Below are 14485 nucleotides of genomic sequence, written 5' to 3' on the forward strand. Positions count from 1 at the left end.
CCTGGACTCGATCTTGTGTCCTCAATACTGAGAGGCAGACGTGCTAACCACTCAACTACCGTGCCGCAAACCAAGTAATATAAAATGAAATACATATTTATTTTGCAACATCATAGAAAACCACAGCAGATGGATGAAAGAGCACATGCTCTGGAGCTGCAGTTCGCAGACCCTTGCTATAAAAAAGTCAACAGTAGTCACACACACGTTCAAGTCATGTAAGAAATAGTTGTTTATTTGAATCATTATTTACAAGAAAAATGTATGGACTGTTAAACAGTCAATACTCAGGTTGAATTGGGTGACAAACTGGGGTCTTGCTCTGAGCAATGATTTATTTATTTTTCTGGATTTTGAGCATCCAGCATGTTGGATGGGCACAGATAAAGGTCGGGAACACGGCAAAGGGAGAAGACGGCTGAGATCCGCTTGATTTTCCTTCTCTGTGAGAAATGAGCAAATGTCGTGTTGGAAGGCCACCCATCAACCTGGCTCGGTGAGAGGGAGGGGGGCTCAGCTCAGCCCTGCCTGCCCCGAGGACCCCCGTGTTTGCGACGGCAGGAGCCCAGCAGCGTCTCCAGTGCCATTTTCACAAAGGCCTGGAAGTTACTGCTTCTCTCCCTTCGGCTGTCCTGCGAGGGGACGGAACACGGACAGATAGCTTCACTGGGGACACGGCGTGCCTCATCATCACCTCATTTCTGCACTTGAATGATTAATCGACAACTTTGATAACTGATACATCGTTTAGAGCAGTCATTTTAAAACGTTTCACACTAAGTATATCAAAAAAAACTTTTCGCTCTCCAAATGACATCATAACGGCCAACATTAGAACACAGAAGAAAACATACAGCGCTCCTCCACCTGGGAGACCCCATGTGGCTTACATGAAGTAAGCTTGTGTGTGTGCGTGAATGGTTTAAAAAAACAAAAAACAAAAAACAAAAAAAAACATACAGAGTCCTAAGAAGCACATTTACTGTACTTAATTGAAATATAACTGACCTGTACATATTTTAAATGTTGTTGATTTTAATTGCATTTAATTCAGGGATTTGGATAGAAGGATTCTTTCACATGCCACTAGTGGAACCTGTACTGAACTTTGAGATTCACAATTTTAGAGCCACTGTTTAACTCCAAATTGTCCAGATCATCTGATTCCAGCCTGTCAGCAGTAGATATTTTTCCATTTCGTCATCTTCTTCTTTGTGTTGAATCCAATTAAAACATTTGCAAATATCTGCTTTTACTTTTGAAGACGACATTCAACATTTTTTGGGCCTATTTTCTCACATGTTACAGACCACAACAGTAACTGAATTGGAATGACTGTATGGGAAAAAAATAACAATGAGTTAGCAAATATTAATAGGAACAAATATTTTTGCAATACACTCTGAGGCAATTTACATTTTTATCTGAATAATCGTTATTAAAAGTATTGGCCAATTTGATCGCTGCAGCCCAAATGTATCATACTTCATAAAATGCTTACCTCCTTGCTTCTTGTTGTCATCTCCTTTCTGATCACCTTTCTTCGGCTGCTCTTTAGGACTCTGAGGTTGCTGTGTAAGCAACATCAAAGACATCAGAACATTTTGTGGAGAAATAAAAGGAAAGGACAATGTTGCAGATATGTAGCAACCATTTTCCCACCTTTGTAGTTGACTTCTTGTCCGACTTGTTACCTGAAAACATTGACGGTGCAGGTTAATAATACTGGACCGGCAGTTCGTGTGCTGCTCGTTTGTGGAACTTGACGTATGTTTGCTCACCTTTCGTTCCTGGCATTTTGGCTGCGCTCCAGAGCCTGTGCAGTTTTGTTCAGAATGCAGTGCTAAACGTGCTGTTCCACACGCTCATTTATGGCCCGTGCTGCTGAATGGCTGGCCCGGCGGGGCCCCTTCCAGAAAGAGCGGCGCCGACAAGCAAAGAGCCCCGTCAGCTGAGCGCCGCCCCTGCGGCTCTCTGCTGAGCCAGGCAAAAGCCCGCCCAGCTGACCTTGTCATACTGCCTTTTGTCACGCCACTGGAACTGTCCGTGCACCTTTTGTTCCTGGCTACTGTATCCCGTGCCTATATCAAAATACACCCTTTGATAAATAGGACAGGATAAGGTGGCGGACCTGAGAAGCAAGACTTGACTGGAGTTGCACTAAAGTGGCTAATTTTTAGGACTCTGGTCTTGCTTGACTTAAATTTTGAATTTTGCATTGAAAAGCATTGAAAACTAGCGATTATTTTTTCATAATCGATTAATCTGTAGATTACTTCCATTCATTAAAAACCAGGTAATTATTTCAAAGTTTATTTTTATTAATTTATTGTTTTAACTGTCTTTGTTGTTATATGCCTGATTTCTACTTTTTGCACAACACTTTGTACAACTATGGTTGTTTTTAAAGTGCTCTAAGTTGAGTTGAGCAAAACGCAACGGAATCTAACTTTACCCATCAGAAACAATTTGCATTTAACACTCGTTTTATATTGTGGCCACAATTTAGGTAAAGCAAAGCGTGGTTAGTTTGATTTATAGACAAGGCAATTCAAGGCTCATAGCACCTGAAAACATTTACAGACGAGCATAATTCTATATTTAAAAATAAGCATGCCATGAACAACATTTAAACACACTAACATAGCACTTTCAAAATATCTAAATCATTAAAAAGTAGAGAAATAAAAGTAGGTTTCTAAAATTAGTAAGTGGAAAAAAGAGATTGATTTAGAAAAAAATACAATTTTGTTAGTTACAACAATGGAGGATTGGAGTGCATACTTTTTATGATCACAAATCAGCATTTTGTGAACACACTGATTACCTCATGAGTTGTTATTAATTGATTCATAATTGATGCTCATCCGCATAGTTTTTTTTAATTTTTTTATTATTATTATTTTTATTCAGAATTTTGTCGGAATTTACCATTATAGTAGCAGCAGTAGCCTTCACATTCAAAGATATCCATCCATCCATCCATCCATCCATCCATCCATCCATCCATCCATCCATCCATCCATCCATTTTCTCGACTGCTTATTCCTCACAAGGGTCGCGGGGGTGCTGGAGCCGATCACAGTTGACTTTGGGCAGTAGGCGGGGTACACCCTGGACTGGTTGCCAGCCAATCGCAGACATTCAAGATATTTTAGCACTAATTAATAAAAGAATGTATCACCAAAAACAAAACAAATGTGCAACCATTTGAAATGGGAGCATGAGAGCTTTCTTGTTTCTAGAAACAGATACTGAAAGTTAATACGGATAAAAAAGACTCAAAGAATAGTTTTTATGGTCGTGAATGTACATTTGTGGAAAAATAAGGCAACTTTTTTTTTCTAGAACGTCATCATCCGGGCCTTCCACTGACAACCACATCACGTCATCTACGTCTTCCATTACCGGAAGTGGGACGATGGAGAAAAGCTGAAGAAGGTACGTGTTTTTTTAAATCTGTTTCTCTGCTTTTCTTTGCGGTGTCCATTCAAGTGAATCTTTACCGACGTGTACATGACTCATAAACAACTAATCACTTAGTTCATTTGAAGAGGAATCGAGTCGTCTGCTAATTACTAGCTTAGCCGCGCTAGCATCGAGCCACAAACGGGAAGAAACAAACCAAAACATCAACACTGTTGTAGCTTCCATATGTCGCTTTTTATCTGCCGGTGTCGACCTGACACAGGGGGATAATAATGCTGAAGAAGCTGACGTTTTTGGTTGTCCACCATCTTTTGTCGTGTCGTGGAGGGAGGCGAATTAACACTCGTAGAATTTGAACGAACGGCCATTTGACGTTCTCAGTTCAAGCTTCTCATCATGTGTGCGCTCGAATCATGTGACCGTCGTGTTCAGAAGGTTTGTTTTTGTGTAGGACCTGGCCTGGCAGTGGCTTCCTCTTCACCGAACGTACTTGGCTCATGGCAGCAGTTTGGCAGCAGGTTTTGGCGGTGGACGCAAGGTGAGACCAGCGCACACTTTTTTGAGAGTCAGCCAAAACAACAACAACAACAAAGATACATCCCACGGAAAGCCATTAGCGCATTTTTCCATATTCCTTCATATGCTAATTAAAGTCTCGTCCTTGTAAACACTTAATGTGGTCGACGAGGCTGTCACGAAATAATCTTTTTAGATTCGATTATCATCAATTATCCCATCGATTCGTCGCGTAATCGTAATTCCAATAAATTCACCTAATTTCCAGATATCTGAGTGCCTTTTTCAGATATCTTAAAATAAATGTCATTTGTTCTATAAATCTGTAACTGCCATTATGACCACTGGTCAGTATGATGTGTAAAATGTTTACAACTGAAGTTACAGATTGCTACTATTCAATTGCAGATATCCCGAATTCATCAGTAAATCTCTGTGATTGATTTGTTGAATCTTTCCCAGGGGCTGTTATAAAAATATGTACTTCAATACTGTATACTTCTAACCTTGCTCTCGTAAGATGAATTCTTGCGCTATTTGTGAGTTCAAAAACTCCAGAGAATATCATATTGTACCGCTCCACCACATAACTGCCGTTCAATCACAGAGTGACATTGTGTTTGGGGGCGGGATTATGCAACTGTGACGAAACCAGGAAGCCAACGCCGGAGCTAACAAACAAACCTAACATGGACGAATGGACGCTACAATTAATTCTGTTCTCACAGTGACTCACAGTTTCCTTATTCAATGTTGAACATCGAGGGGCGCTTCGTGCATTTCTCGCTGGTAAGTAGGGGTGGGTGATATGGCCTAAAAATTATATCACGATATTTCAAAGAAATTTGCGGTGACAATATTTTTGACGATATTGGTAATAATTACTGAACAATAGATTTGTGATTGACACTTCAGCATAATAGCACTTTTATTGCAGCAACAATATTTAGCCACCATTTTTTCCAGAATTGAAATGTATACAAAGTGCAAATATACCAACTGTAATGGATAAAATGAAATTAAAAACAGGCCAGATGGTGTTTACCCTGCGAATGAAAACAGAACTGCTTAAAGGAAATTTACTGTGCAAATACAATGAAAGCACATAGCTTCAGAAGTTAGTGGCAAATTGCATGAGTCAAAAAAGTCCACTATTTTCTCCTGTGTGGTTGAGCCTCGGGATGTTAGGGGGGGTAGCGCCAATGATACGGTAGCAGAAAGTTTGTGACGTCATGCTTCGTACATCGCAGGCAAGTGTATTGTTAAAAAAAATGGTTTTCCCTCTGCTATTCTTTTGGCAGTGATTATTTTTGCCGCAACCGGCGGCAACTCTCTTCCTTGCCGTGAACGGCTCTGATTGTTGAATTAGAGGAGCGCGAAAATGCCGCGTTTCCTTGTAGACATTACTAGTGGGTATGAATAAGACAAATGTGCACTTTTAGGGCGCTGTGCGATAGAAACATGCACGCCTTCTCGTCGAGAGCATATTAGCTTAGCGGTCAATTAGCATCACAAACTCACGTAAATTAGATTTATCGGTCATGGTAAAATAAACACTGCGGATTGTTGATCTTGGCCAAACGATACGCGACCGCTTCAGTATTAATCAACCACCGTCTGTTAATTTATTATTTTTTTCCCCCAGTAATTAATGAACTTTTGTTCACCCCCAACCACACGAGCTGCTTATATGTCTACGGCAACAGTTTTCCTGCACGATTTGCAAATGATTGTTTTCACAGCCTCCACACGACGAAGCTCACTCCCACTTTGTCGAAGATGCGACAGAACTGGCTGTAAGAACTTGCTGCAGCTCTTGCAGCCTCACACGCTCCTACATTGTTTTTTGTGCATCAGCGAACGACGCGTGTACGTCAAAGTTGACACGAAGACGTATAATGTTACGCATTATGTCATCACGTCAATTTCGCAATATGTCAAATTTTTATCACCTAAAAAAATACACCAGTAATATCGCAGACGATATTTTTTGGAACATCCCTACTGGTGCGATGTTTGTGCTTTTTCCCCCCTTCTACAAGAAGGGAGATGACATTTTGAAATTTTCACCCGTGGCCGTGATTGGTTAAAACAAACGTGTGAATTTCGCATCGTCCAATCAGCTCGAATTATTATACCGAATGTCCCGCCTTTTCCCGACAAAATTACTGTGGAGCGGTACCAGGATATTGCGAAGCATATCCATCTGGCTATTGCCAGGTTAGTCTACTTCAATACTTCAAATATGTACTTCAATCTGTACTTCAATACTTCAACAAGGCAAAACTGAATTAGGTATCTGTTGTTTCAAATAGTTAGAATTGTGATTCAGATATCTACAAGGTTAAGTCCCGATTGTTAAGATGTATTGTTAAACGTTGCTCTTTGTCCTTACTAGTAAAACATCCAGTGCACTAGCAGAATGACTGTAAATATATTTTCCCCCTACTATTGTATGACATTTCGGAGCCAAAGTTCCTAGTGGAAATTTGGTGCATCCAAGAATCTACTAGTACATGGCACGTGCCAACTAGTTGGGCCTAGTAGTAATTTATAAGTGTAGTACAATATCTTACTAATAAGGTTTAATTGCAGATTTGGAGGCCAAAAGTGGCACTAGCAGTGGAAAAATACATATAGTGAGACACAGTTATTCTACTAAGTGCGGCAAAGGAGCGTACTAGTGCATGGTCATTAAGCTGCATATGAAGGATATGGAATAGATGCCGAAATGGCTGTCCAGCGCTCATTCATCAGCTTTTTCTGAATCGCTTTTTGCCCTGCCCCAGGTACAATGCTTACCGCACGCCCACCTTCCCACAGTTCCGAACTCAGTACATTCGCCGCCGCAGCCAGCTGCTCCGAGAGAACGCCAAGTGCGGCTTTGAGCCGGGGCTGCGCAGGCAGTATCTGAGGCTGCGCAGCCAGCTGCTGGCGCTACGCTACGGGCCGCTGTCCGAGCAGAGCAGCTTCAGGGCCAGCAGTGTGCGCAGTTCCCGCACCACCCTGGACCGCATGGAGGTCAGACTTGGGGGGGGGGGGGGGGGGGATGCACACAAAAGGGATTTTGTTCTGATAAGAACAGAGCTTTTCGTGGCTCACATTCAGCCAGCCAATGTACTGTTCTTTATTAGCACACATGCATTGGCTAAAGCACTCGCTGACTTATTTGCAGTAGGGAAGAAAATCCTTCTTTCGTCATCAAAAATGTCTTCAAATTTTTCTTCAGAAGAGGTGGTTAGGAAAAAATCACCACCATACATTAACAGAAGCCCAGAGGTGTAGAATGAGAAGGAGTTCATAGGTATACATCCTGTATTTATATAGTGCATTTTCCTGAGTGAAAATGGAAGACCCCGCCTTTAAATAACACAGAACCATTATGTTTTATACAATCCGATGCTATTTTTCTCATGATTTTCAATGCTAAAAATGTATTTGATGCCCGAGAAGCTGTCACGAACTTGGGTCATGGAAAAAAAAACAAAAAACCTGCAAGTCAAAGTGCTGCTGTTTTATGGTTTTGGTGTCTCAGTACTGTTGTTGATGTCTGGTGCATCAAAACTGGTGGAAAAATTCAAACGTTCACTCTGACAGCTCCTGTCTGCCTTTGCTCTCATCATGAAGCAGGACTTTGAGGAGGACCCCCGCGCCCAAGGGGCTCGTGGCCACCGGCGGTCCATCAGCAGAGGCTCCTACCAGCTGCAGGCCCAGATGAACAGAGCCGTCTACGATGAAAGGTACTCGCACCACTAGCCTCATCTCGGGATTAAGATTCGTTAGCGAACTTCCGACATTGTGATTACGATTCTAAACTTGCATTTTGATGTATTGAGGTAAATGCAATTTTAATCATTTCATCTTTGTGTTGTTTTTATTTGCTGTGATGCAAGTGTTTGGTACAGAAGTTGAAGGTTGTGCGATGTGTAGCACGCTGCTGAACTGACACGCTCGCTCTTATTGGGCTCTGCAGGCCTCCAGGCAGTTTGGTGCCGACCTCGGTGGCAGAAGCGAGTCGAGCCATGGCTGGGGACACGACTTTGAGTGAAAATTACGCTTTTGCTGGAATGCACCACATATTTGACCAACATGTCGATTCTGCAGGTCGGCACATTTTTCTTTCTTTTGTAATGGATCTCTCATCTTGAGTCGATATACTTCAGCTTAAAAATAAAATCACCAATTTTATTTCAACAAATTATGATAATTAGTTTTTAAGCATAGTTCTGTAAAGAAAAGTTAAGGTTTATACGAGAGAAAAAAAAACATAATTCCTACTCCTTCTTAAGAAGTCCCCCAAAACAATAACCATATTTCATATTCTCATGCAAAAAATGAGAAAAGATATCTCCTGAAACTATATGTGTAACAATTACCATTAATCAACGAATCGACAACTGATCGATTATTAAATTAATCAACAACTATTTTGATAATCGATGAATCGTGCCGCCTTATTACAGTACCACGATTGCAGTTTGCCAACGACGACAAACACCTCCTGGCTTGCTGCTCGTTGGATGGCACCTTGTCCATCATGACCTTGTCCCCGCCGCCGGCCAGCGTCAAGGTGATTCTGAAAGGCCATGGAGGCCCCGTCACAGACTTTGCTTGGTCCCTCAGCAACGATGTCATCGTGTCGACGTCGCTCGACGGGACCCTGCGGATCTGGAACACCGAGGACGGCCGGTGCATCCGAGAAGTCCGAGACCCGGAATCCAGCGAGCTACTCTGCTGCACTTTCCAGCCGATGAATAACAACCTCACTGTGGTGAGTCTTAACTTGATACACATTTCATTTCTGTCATACTTGTGTTATGTTTGTTTTATCTTAGGTGTTTCTGTAAAACGCTTTGTGTACAGCTACAGCTGTTTGAACGCGCTATATGGATAAAGATGACTTGACCATGAAGATTGTCTCCCGACTTGTGTGCAACAGGTGGGCAACAGTAAGCACCACTTGCAGGTGGTGAACATCTCCACGGGCAAGAAGGTGAAGGGCGGCTCCAGCAAGCTGACGGGCCGCGTGCTCTCGCTCTCCTTCGACTCTCCTGGGAGGATTCTCTGGGCGGGTGACGACAGGGGCAGCATCTTTTCCTTCCTCTTCGACATGGCCACAGGTACAGTCGCAATTATTATGTCATCTCGAATGACCTCTAATGTTGAAACTAATGTCATGGCCAATCAAAAGTGCCATGTCGTATCAAATGAGCTTTTCCAGTAAAAATGACATTTTAGTGTATGAACTTGAATCTAGGGGGACCACGTCATATGAACCTATGGCTAAAAAAGTGTGGAGAGTCTCTGTGGTCGAAATACACGATTGTTGTGAATGACATGATAATGATGACAATGAATGGCTCAACAATTGTCGATTATAAATACAACCATTAGAAGTGATAATTATTTGTCTATTTTATTAAATTATTGTATTAAGTATATATATATATATATATATATATATATATATATATATATATATATATATATATATATATATATATATATATAAACATATAAATATGCAGTGAACCCGCGTTTTTGGCGGCAGGTAGGGACCAAGCTGGCCTACAAATAGTGAAAAATGTATAATTGATGCCCATTGAAATTCATTGTGGGAAAAGACAAAAAAATCTTTACAATAAAAAAAAAAAAAAAAAAAAAACTTCGAAAAGCACCAATAAACTTTAAATATGCATTTTTGCAAAAAAACAAAACAAAACGTTAATATATTGTATATATCTACCAGCATGTTCAGTTGTTATTATTTTAATATGCATTCATAGATGATGTTGATGGCATTTGTCCGATTTTTCTGCAAGTGCCAAGTCAGCAGTAATGACTCAGGTTGCCAATTAAGCAACTTATCTGGAGGAAAGAAGCCCCTAAGAAAAAAGCCCCCACCTGCATGTGCACACACACTGCAAACACACCCAATCATTATCAAAAGTCAAGCAAAGGAAATCATCAAGTTGGGACTGTATTCACACCACTAGTCAGATGCATCCTCTACTATTTTCTCACGGTGACACGGGGGAAACATGAGTCAATTTGGTTTAGTGCTGTCACTAATGACTTTTTTTTTTTAAATCGACTTGCCTATCAATTATTCCAACGATTAATCGACTAATAGCCCTTCCCCCCCATTTTTCAATACAACAAATACAACAAATGACATTTTTCACAAAAAACTCGGCTTGTCGCCAATCCGCCAGTCTTAAGTACGTAGATGCGCCTGTTGCTGATGCGTCGGGCCACCCGCCATCTTACGTGTGTCTGGCCGGCGGCAATAAATTCATTCAAGCTCTTATTTATTTAGTGAATTTGACCTGGATTGTTTTGTTACAAACATAGGACATGTAGCGATGTTAATTTTCTCCCTTTTCAGTCTAAAGAGACCACAAACAAACCCTAAAAACATCTTAGTTGGTCGTGGTGAATCGGAGTCCGTCAGCAATAAGTGTCCGTGTGGAACCGAAATATTTGTTCCGGGTGTCCAGGCAACGCCCAGGTGCTGCAAATATGTTTTTAAAAATGATTAAAATAGCTTTGACACATGCATTTTTGTGTCGAACACTTTTTCTGGTCGACTAAACCGACTTGTTCGACTTTTATTCCCAGCTCTAGTTTGGTTTAGGCTCAATGACCCTAAAATGGGGGATTATATTGTGAACCCACAGTAGAGAGAGAGGTCATCTTGACCTCGGTTGTGGAAATGTACTACAGAAATAAATAAATATATATATATATATATATATATATATATATATATATATATATATATATATATATATATATATATATACACACGAGTGGGTTAAGGGAACGTCTCCCATCATGGGTTAGTGTCCTTATTGATTCAAACAATTTGAGTGGACTTTCTGGGATTGTTTTGTCGTGAGCATGTTTAAAAATAAAAATAAAAAAAAAGTCTTGAGTAAAGAAAGCAGATTTGTAGCCACAACCCGCCTGCTCCAATTCTTGAACCTTGACCATTTGTTCATCCACGCCAATTCTTGACTGCCCTAATGCAGGTAAGCTGACCAAGGCCAAGCGTCTGGTGGTGAGCGACGGCAGCTCCATCTGCAGCATTTCTGCTCGCTCGTGGATCAGCCGGGAGGCTCGGGACCCCTCCCTGCTGGTCAACGCCTGCGTCAATAAGCTGCTGCTCTACAGGTCTGTTTGCTTGGCATGCACACAGGCACATTCCAACAGTCGAAATATTTCGATTTGTTGACCTTTGTCACGTTTTCAGGGTTGTAGACAACGAAGGAGGGCTGCAGCTAAAGAGAAGCTTCCCCATCCAGCATGGCTCGCAGCACGTTCACAGCATCTTCTGCCCCCTCATGTCCTTCAGACAGGGTGCCTGTGTTGGTAAGCTGCTTTGCTTTACCATTACAACACAAAACATATCTTCAAAATTTTTATTTTAGGGTTTTATTTGTAAAAATGTTGCAGCATTTCTTAAATGTGATTCAACATATATCGCCCACTTGTAGTGGTCACAGTTGGTGAGTATAAAGTCATCGATTGGCTAAAAAGCCAATTGTGCTAAGTATTTCCAAAGACATGGTGCCAGTTTATGCAAAAGTGGGGCAAAAAAGTGTTTAGTCAGCCACCAATTGTGCTGTTCTCTCACTTCAAATGATGACAGAGGTCTTATCATTTTTATAATAGGTTCACTTCCACTGTGAGAGACAGAAAAGGGGGGGGGGGATTCCTGGACATCACAAAGTAGAATTTTAAAAGAATATATTTGCAAATTATAGTTGAATAAATACTTTTCTGCCCCACAAACTTGAGGTTGATTTTGTCTGTGGAGAAGTCAAACTTACTCAGCTGTTAAAAGGTTAAAATGTCGGATGATGTCCTTACCTGCGGTTGGAATAGACTGTCCTGTGGTCTTTCAACACTTCTTGAAAGTCTGGGTTCAATATATATATTTTTTCCCCAAGGTTGCTATGGATCCTTGAAAGATGTGCCAAATTTGAAACACATTTTTCTCAAAACTAAAGACTTCAGTCTCGCAATATTAAAATTGCTGTAACAATGGTTGGTACTTCCATGTTTTCTATATTTTAAAGGGACGTAGAATATATGAAAACCTTTTTTTTTTTCATGAGCCATTTCACATTTTTATATAATTTCATGTTTTAACGTGATAATTTCACATTTTAACATAATTATGTTAAAACGTGGAAATTATCATGTAAAAATGTGAAAATTGACATTTTTACGTAAGTTTCACGTTTTTACCTAAGTTTCACATTTTTGCATAAGTTTCATGTTTTTACATGATCATTTTCACGTATTAGCATAGTTGTGTTAAAATGTGAAATAAGTTTCACATTTTAACATTTATGTAAATACGTGAAACTTATTGTAAAAATGTGAAAATTATCATGTTAAAATGTGAAAATTATCATTTAAAAATGTGAAACATAGGTAAAACCGTTAGTTAAGTAAAAATGTGAAAATTAACATGTAATTATTTTTTTTTTTACGTTTTTACATGAGAATTTTCATGTTTTTATGTTTCACGTTTTTACATTAGTTTCATGTTTTACCATATTTATTATGTTAAAACATGAAATTTACCATGTAAAAACGGGAAAATTATCATGGTAAAACGTGACATAGCTCTTGTTTTGTTTTTTTGTTGTTGTTGTTGTTTTTTGTTGTTGTTTTTTTCTTGCTTCCGTTACATGAGGACCATTTAGCTATAATCAGTAACATATGAGGATACATTATCAGGATATGGCAATATGTCCTTATCACACATCTTTTGTCAGTTCTATACTTTTTTGTCATTTGATGTATATAATTGGTCACTGCCAAAAGCCAACAACTGTCTAGAACTCTAGTGGGATTCGTAAAAACTCATCAATAACTTGTCCAGGTGGCCAAGGCAGGCACACCAGAAGGAGCATCATTTCGTTTATGCTGTGTGACAAAATGGTTTCATTCTAATCATTAAAATGTTACTAGGGGTGTGAATTGCCTAGTACCTGACGATTCGATTCGTATCACGATTCACAGGTCACGATTCGATTCGATACCAATTAATCCCGATACGAATTTATAAGTCGATTGTTGCGATTTTTTTCATTCAAATTTAGAAAATACTAATCAGTAAGCTTGTAGAGTGTAAGATTTATATGAAAATGTATTATTTATTTATCTGAAATTTCAGACTTATAGAGGTTGTAATCTGTTTCATGTTTGAACAGCATTAAAATAAAATATTAAGGCTTAATGTTCCGTTCATATAACATTCTTCCATGCTCGAGGTGTGAATCCTAAAAAAAATTAAAAAAAAAAAAATTTAAAAAAATCGATTCTGCCGATTATTGAATCGATTCGAGAATCGCGCGATGTAGTATCGCGATATATCGCCGAATCGATTTTTTTAAAACACCCCTAGTTATTACTATGTTTTATAAAGTACAATAGTACTGGGTGCTATTTTTCCTCATTCCCAAAGAAACATGGCAACCATTTTTGTCGGCAGTGACGGGCAGCGAGGACGCCTGCGTGTACTTCTTCGACGTGGAACGCAACACCAAGGCCATCGTCAACAAGTTGCAAGGACACGGCGGCCCCGTGCTCGATGTCAGCTTCAACTGCGACGAGAGTCTGCTGGCTTCCGCCGACTCCACGGGCATGGTCATCATCTGGAGGCGGGAGCAAAAGTAACAAATGCTGCTGTTCCCCAACCGGCTGTGGAATTGTTTTTACTGTAAGGGGCTGCTTTTTGACTTTTAATGTCATTCTCGTCAAGTGCAATCACAACAGTGTGCTGCGTGGGGAGGATGATGGTTTGGAAAAGTCAGGTGGGGTTATGGTGCACTTTTCCGTTGGAAAACATTCCGATGTTTGTTCCCTGAGGTGTGACAGTAAGCACCTGCAGAAACATTTCCAACACTGTCAGTCCCACTACTGTAGTTTTGGCTGCTTGTGGTGTTCATGCAATATGTGTAGTCAAAAGCCTTACTTGCTTTTCAGGTGTGCTGTGTCCTATTTGTATTTGAGACATTATGCACGTATCTTTGTGCTTATGTATGTATGTGTGTGTATGTATGTATTTATTGCAGATACTTGTGACTAAATTTAATGTCCATACAAAAATAAAGTACTCTGACTTGGCCTCAGTTTTTTTTCCTCCACCCCAACAAAATACAACACTTAATCACATTTCCAATATGCACCCGCTGTCACAGGTGGAAATGTTATTGGGAAATCCAAAGTAGCTTTTTGTACAATGTTTGTACAGAATAAATGTGAAGCATTTTAGTCTCATTTGGAATTTGTGCATTTATCAAAACGTTTTGAACTTTTAAGTACACTTTGCAAGTCTGCAGTCATGTTTTGTGGTCTTGTCAGTGCTGCAAAATTATCATTCTTCAAGAATTCAGCTGTTGAAGACTAGTGTTATTTTAAAATGCCCTTTTAAAAAAGATAAATTTAGGAATGATACATACTAGACTGATCATTTTTAAATCAGAAACAATCCATTAACACCCAACAGTCAAGTCTTCAG

General features: G+C 40.0%; 1 protein-coding gene and 1 long non-coding RNA gene across 4 annotated transcripts; one reads left to right on the forward strand and one right to left on the reverse strand.

Moving 5' to 3' along the window:
* Positions 1–214: 214 nt before the first annotated feature.
* Positions 215–1918, reverse strand: LOC144014988 (uncharacterized). Its single transcript, XR_013282663.1, has 4 exons — positions 1782–1918; positions 1663–1694; positions 1502–1571; positions 215–632 (listed from the first exon to the last, which is right to left on the reverse strand). It is a non-coding gene; the product is annotated as an uncharacterized LOC144014988 (long non-coding RNA).
* A 1432-nt stretch (positions 1919–3350) lies between these two features.
* wdr13 (WD repeat domain 13) lies at positions 3351–14091 on the forward strand. Of its 3 annotated transcripts, none has more exons than XM_077513364.1 (10): positions 3351–3441; positions 3881–3967; positions 6735–6966; positions 7573–7685; positions 7919–8049; positions 8409–8716; positions 8885–9065; positions 10980–11121; positions 11201–11319; positions 13457–14091. In XM_077513364.1, the coding sequence occupies exons 2-10, from the start codon at positions 3927–3929 to the stop codon at positions 13639–13641; spliced, it is 1452 nt and encodes a 483-aa protein (XP_077369490.1). In that variant the 5' UTR covers positions 3351–3441; positions 3881–3926; the 3' UTR covers positions 13642–14091. The 3 variants fall into 3 exon arrangements, with proteins under 3 accessions (XP_077369490.1, XP_077369491.1, XP_077369492.1); XM_077513365.1 differs by having other exon boundaries at positions 7576–7685; XM_077513366.1 differs by having other exon boundaries at positions 3393–3441; positions 6769–6966.
* Positions 14092–14485: the final 394 nt, after the last annotated feature.

Source organism: Festucalex cinctus, chromosome 2 (genome assembly GCF_051991245.1).
Source record: "Festucalex cinctus isolate MCC-2025b chromosome 2, RoL_Fcin_1.0, whole genome shotgun sequence".
NCBI classification, from domain to species: Eukaryota; Metazoa; Chordata; class Actinopteri; order Syngnathiformes; family Syngnathidae; genus Festucalex; species Festucalex cinctus.